Source organism: Cornus florida, unplaced genomic scaffold, assembly GCF_030987335.1.
Source record: "Cornus florida cultivar Cherokee Brave unplaced genomic scaffold, ASM3098733v1 CherokeeBrave_3.0.0_Hap2_Chr11, whole genome shotgun sequence".
Taxonomy (NCBI): Eukaryota; Viridiplantae; Streptophyta; class Magnoliopsida; order Cornales; family Cornaceae; genus Cornus; species Cornus florida.
Window position 1 is genome coordinate 93,225,181 of NW_026775581.1, and position 6,249 is coordinate 93,231,429.

At 37.1% G+C, this 6,249-nt stretch overlaps 1 protein-coding gene across 1 annotated transcript in view; it reads left to right on the top strand.

Moving 5' to 3' along the window:
* Positions 1 to 4,850, top strand: part of LOC132282393 (short-chain dehydrogenase TIC 32, chloroplastic-like) — a 9,083-nt gene extending 4,233 nt beyond the window's left edge. Inside the window, exons 6-8 of the mRNA XM_059784062.1 lie at positions 2,447 to 2,531; positions 4,238 to 4,284; positions 4,456 to 4,850. Of these exons, the coding sequence (XP_059640045.1) occupies positions 2,447 to 2,531; positions 4,238 to 4,284; positions 4,456 to 4,620 (297 nt within the window). The 3' untranslated portion in view covers positions 4,621 to 4,850. The remainder of the gene's footprint in view (positions 1 to 2,446; positions 2,532 to 4,237; positions 4,285 to 4,455) is intronic.
* Positions 4,851 to 6,249: the final 1,399 nt, after the last annotated feature.

A 6,249-nucleotide genomic window follows, 5' to 3' on the forward strand; every position in this document is an offset into this window, starting at 1 on the left:
CGATAACCAGTGACAAAGCCAGAAAATTATTTGAGGGGTGGCCTTAAACAAAGGCTAAGCATCACTGTAACTGAGGTGAAAGAACTTATTAGTGCTTTAATTGACAATGGTGGGGGATCAAGGGCCAAGCTTCATGGGGGTGCGACGGTCATGGCATCATGCATGCTGGGTCCCTGGTGCGTCACTGAGAGAGAGAGAGGAGGGGGGCATGGGGGCAGGGATATGTAATGGGGTTTACTAAAAACTCAGTGGGGGCATTACTAGGATTTTAACAAAATTTTAGGTATCTAATGTAAAATATAAATAAATAATGATAATAATAAATCAGTGGGGGACCACGCCCTCACTCGGCGGTATGTACCTCTGTGCCTGAAAGTTATGTTGTCAATGGAAATCTGCTGAGCCTGTTGAATGAAGGCATTGTATCCCTTCCATTGGAGTATCAGAGAATCAGTAGTGGAATCATCTCCTAAGACAGCAGGACTCAAATCGTGTTGGTGAGAAGTGCTAGCAGCAGAGAGAATCATTCAGTGTAATGAGCCGTGCTTGCCATCTGATCCAAAAGCTCAAGCTATTAGGTGGTGTTGCCTACTCCCCTTATAAGCCCGGATCCCATTCCGTCCCCGCCTGATGTGGAACAAGAATCCATGACATTCTCCCCCGCGTGAACCCGCGACGCCTTTGTTGTGGTCGGACCTCCCTGCCTACTCGTTCGCCCCACCGGCAAGGGACCCGCTAATGACATCGACACCTCAGTGTGGGCGTTTGGCATGGCATTGGATAAGGGACTGGGCCTTCTTTAATACCACTTGTAACGGGCCAACACTCTCCATTCAACCCAAAAGCTTAAGCTATTAGGTGTTGTTGTCTTACCCCACCCCCCTTGCAAGCCTATAACCCAACCCTACCCTATGTCGGACAAGAATCTGTAACAACTGGCCTATGGCTTGCCTACTATTTCACAAGTTTTAGCAATTTCCCTAGTGATGCTCTTAATGCGCGCGCATAAACAACATTCTCAGTCCACTGCCCACCAAAGCCTTGAGGGAGGTGGTAGGTCCCCAATTGTGAAGGGTGGTTAGCAACTACACTGGTTTTAGTTTAAATGGTTTTTTTCTCTGTGATAATACAATGTTTTATTTCTGCTTTGGTTATATCACGGTATCCTAAAACTATTGGTCTAATAGGTTATAGGCCTCTAGCCCATTCAGTTGTTGCTATCATATATCATATATGTCAACCACGTACAATTATGGTATATCCTTCCACCCCAATGAAGGCAAGTTCTGGACTGGGACAAATGTTTGTGTGTAGTACTAATCCAAAAGAGAAGAAGTGTTATCCACATTTTCATTCTGCATATTTGACATCTTCTCAACTCTTAAGCAGCCGTGTTAGTGATACATCTAGTACTTCAGTTTGGCAGGGAAGACAAGATGTTTAAGACTTTCTCCTCTCTCTCTCTCTAGTACTTGACCCAACTCAAGAAAGCCTTTTTCCAACTACTTGGGCTCGGTTACACGAATCTTATTTTTCCATTTTTCTCCATTGTTATGGCACTAGTCAAACCACATGTTATTATTTCATTACGAACTCTGCTCATATTAATCTGGGTCTTCCCCTTCTCCACGCACTTAATGCGGACCATGTCACTCTTCCTAACTGGTGCACATATTGTTTCTTTGCACATGTCCAAGCCATTTTAATCTATTTTCTCTCATTTTATCTGCCATTGCTGCTACTTCAACCATTTCATGAATGTGTTGATTTTTAATTCTGTACTTTCTTCTCTTCGTTCACATTTTTGTCAAACTCAATATATATGTTGTTTCTTAGTTGCCTAACATTGTCACAAAAAAATGGTTGGTCTAATAGCTGTTTTATATAACTTTCCTTTTAGTACTTAGAGGGATACGCCAATCACACAATATCTTAGACGCACTTTTCTATTTAAACCCATTCTACCTTGATTCTATGATTAGCATAATTCCTCTCATTATGTTGACCCCTGATTTTTAAACAGTTGACCCCCCAGATTTTGTTTAACTAGAAACGATTGTTCTGTTGAATTGCAACAATCTTTTGTTGTTGTTTGGTCTAGTACCATGAAATACCTCTTTAAATGTTACTGGCGACTAAGAGCAACCTAAGTTTGAACCCTACCACTTCAGGAAAGTTATCTATTTGAAGTGATCAACTATGTCAAGTAGAGACAAACTGTCAACGTTATTTTTCTCTGAAAATAAATAGTTACATCATCTTTTGGATTGAATGTCGTATACAATTCTTGTAATTAAGAGTTCATGTAGGTCTTAGCTTATTCAGACGAGGTGCTAACGATGACAACAGTCACTGGTGCCATCGTTTCAGACATAAATAATTGTTTCATTATCATGCTTGAGAGAATCTAATTTACATTTTTGATTCTTTTTCTACAATTAACCAGGCAGAAGGCGTGGCGATAACTGCCAATTCACTTCATCCTGGATCTATTGCCACCAATCTTCTTCGTCACCATAGCTTTATTGATGGTAAAATCTATATGATTTGTATCTAATTCTATTCTCCAGAAATCTACGTGGCCATATTGTGACTTGTCAAGTTGATGTGATTCAATTTCATAACAAATCCTGTGGTGATTCTCTATTTGTTTAGGATCATGAATAAGTTTACGTTTTTTTTTTTTTTGATAAGTGTTTTTTTTTAATATAATGGGACACATTTTAAAATATTAGGTAAAATAAGTTTACTTATTTTGTATCAGTATAAAATCCTTATTTATGTACAGTGTCATCACCTAGTTGTTGGGATTTGTAAACTGGGTATAAAATTAACCTTTGGCACTATTGCACAAATTGGCTGCTCTCAGGATTCAAATTTGGTTCGTATGTTTGACCATCCATGCCTTTTGCTGGCTAACCAAGCATTGCCGATCCTTATTTTTGGTAACCTTCAATACTTCAGGTGAATAAATTTATTCCTACCCCAAAACTAACCCAAATCTTGTGGATATCCAGAGTTTACGTTGTAGCCATGAGTCCAAGGGGCGCCTGGATAAAACCTTGTAGAATGCAGTAGGTGAAATCAAAGCTAGAATGGGCAAGTGTCTATGATAAGGGCTCTGTTATGTCAGTTCAATGGACTACATATTACTCCTAGAGAATACACTAATGTGAAGGATTAGTGGATGCAATTTTAAGAGGTAAAATGCAAGAGATGATTTCTGACCAAAAAAAAAAAAAAAAAAGAAAAAGAAAAAGAAAAAGCATCTGTATAAAATGTTGAATGCAAATGAAACGAATTAAGTCTAAATTTCTAATAGTATATGTAAACCATTCATTTTTTCCTAGGAAGCACGGACACTCCAAAATGGGTGAAGAATCCGTGTCCGACACGTGTCGGACACGGACACGCCCCGACACGTGTCGGACACGTCAAAAAACGTGTCTGGAATTTTTTTATTTTTTTTAATTTTCGGACACGGCTCGGACACGGCACGGACACGGCTCTGACAACTCGGACACGGCTTAGACAGCTCGGACACGGCTCAGACACAGCTCGGACACACTTTTCTGGAATTTTTTTTTTTTTTTTTAAATTTTTAATGCTGATATGTTAATTTTTTTAAAAAATTTTTTTTTTTTAATGCTGATATGTTCTATTTTTTGTTTTGTACTACCCTAAAGATGCTGATATATATATATATATACTAACCTAAAGATGCCACAATTCGCCGTGTCCGTGTCCTAAAGATGTTGATATATATATATACTAACATATCAGTGATATATATATATATATATTCCAACCTAAACATATCAGTGTTTTTTTTAAAAAATTATTAATGCTGATATATATATATATATATATATATATACACTATTCGCTGCGTCCGTGTCTTAATTTTTTTGGATTTGCCGTGTCGCCGTGTCCGTGTCGTGTCGTATCCGTGTCCGTGCTTCTTAGATTTTTTCTCAGATAACATTTTGGTAATTCAGAAGTGAGCACCATTTCTCGTGCTAGTTTATATATTCCCTCTGGCTATGTTACACTTGTTTACCGTACCATCACTGTATTGGAAATGTTCTGTTCATAAATTTTGGAATGACGCTTGAATTTGATGGATCATTTTTAAAACATTTCACATCATCTCCTATAATTGGCTCAAAAGTTATTTCATTTATTCAGTGCATATGACAGTTATCTGATTTGCTAATAATACTTTGGTCCCTTGCAGGCATTGCAAATATGATCAGTAAATATGTGCTTAAAAATGTTCCGCAGGTATGTTCTCTAATTTAATGCAACATACACAGCAGAATTTCCTTGAATACAATAATCTTTGTGTTTCAAAACAAAGATCCTGCTGGGTTTGCTTGTTTATGCCATTTATTTTGCTTAAGATGTTTCTATAAAACACTTTTTGCTTATTAATATCATTTGTTCTGGTTCTAGGGAGCAGCAACTACATGCTATGTGGCATTGCACCCGCAAGTTAAGGGGGTGAGCGGTGAGTATTTCTCAGACAATAATGTAGCCAAACCGAGCGCTTTAGGTAAAGATGCAGAACTGGCAAAGAAACTGTGGGATTTCAGTCTGGGCTTGACCGATCCCAAGTAGTTGAGATAATTGACCGTTGATCTGCGGAGTGCTCTGGGTAAATCTGGAAAGTTATGGAACTCATTTGTGTGATGAAGTAATTTGGAAAACTGAAATTCTGGAACAATTTGACACGTTGAGTTCGAAAACAGAAAACAGTTGAAACAGAAATTAGAATGTACAAAATATTTTATTGTGTCATTCCTTTATTATATGGAGGTGAATTCAATAAATTCTTGTTGTTTATCAAATGATTATCCTCACAAACATTTGAGGTGCTGTGAGGTTTTGAAGATTCCAAACAACTTTAGAACTGCAGAATATTAGCAGAAATGACGAACTGTTGTATGCCAAAAATGTGGGAACTCTCGATCCATTATACATCGCTACGTATTTTCAGTGTAAGAAACTTGTGAGCCACGTGATATGGACATACATTTTCTCTTCCAAATTCAAATGATAGGATGTTTGTTACTTTGGTGTCATGTTAAATTCAAGTGATAGATGCTTATTATCACTTTGGGCGTTCATTTCAAAATTAAGGGAATTTGCGGAAAAGACTTGAATTAAATAATGTCTGAAAGAAGGAGAGAAGAAGTTTCAAAGGCGTAAAACGAATAAAGGAGTCTCCTCCAGCTAGTCAAAAGGTAAATTTGTCAGTGAGTGGTTGAAAGTTCTCGTCATTAACTCGGTATTTTGCTAAGGTCTTTGTGAAAAAAAGGAACACAAGTTTATTTCAAATTGAGGGAATTTGCGAAAAAGACTTGAATTAAATAATATCTGAAAGAAGGAGAGGGGAAGCTCCAACGGTAAATTTGTTAGTAAGTGGTTGAAGGTTCTCGTTATTGACTCGTATCTTGTTAAGGTCTTTGTAACACACAATCATTTCAAATTGACTCTTTGATAATGCTTGCCACATGCGGTTCCTGTCTTTCTTTCACTCTGTTTCCTTCTTTTAGCTACGTATTTTCAGTGTAAGAATCCACTTATTTCATTCTATTATTACACTTATGGCAATTTTCAGATTTGTTTCATTGTAATTCTATATAATTGACAAGTGCAGTCATCCTGGATAAACTATAGTCACATTCCCATTCTCTCCTCTTTCGTTGAAAAGAATGCTGGTTACTGGTTACATATCATATGAAACTTGTGGTCTACGTGATATGGGCATACATTTTCTCTTCTAAATTCAAATGAAAGATGTTTGTTTACTTTGGTGTCATGTTAAATTCAAGTGATAGATGCTTCTTATCACTTTGGTTATTCATTTCAAATTGAGGGAATTTGCGAAAAAGACTTGAATTAAATAATGTCCGAAAGAAAGAGAAAGAGGAAGCTCCAAAGATGTAAAACAAATAAAGGAGTCTCTTCTGCATAGTTAAAAAGTAAATTTGTTTGTTAGTGAGTGGTTGACGGTTTTCGTCATTGACTTGATATCTTGTTAAGGATTTTGTGAAAAAAAGGAACACACATTCATTTCAAATTAAGGGAATTTGCATAAAAGACTTCAAATAATGTCAAAAAGAAAGAAGGAGAGAGGAAGCTTCAAAGATGTAAAATGAATAAAGGAGTCTCCTCCACCTGGTCAAAAGATAAATTTATTAGCGAGTGGTTGAAAGTTCTCGACTCTCTATCTTGCTAAATCTC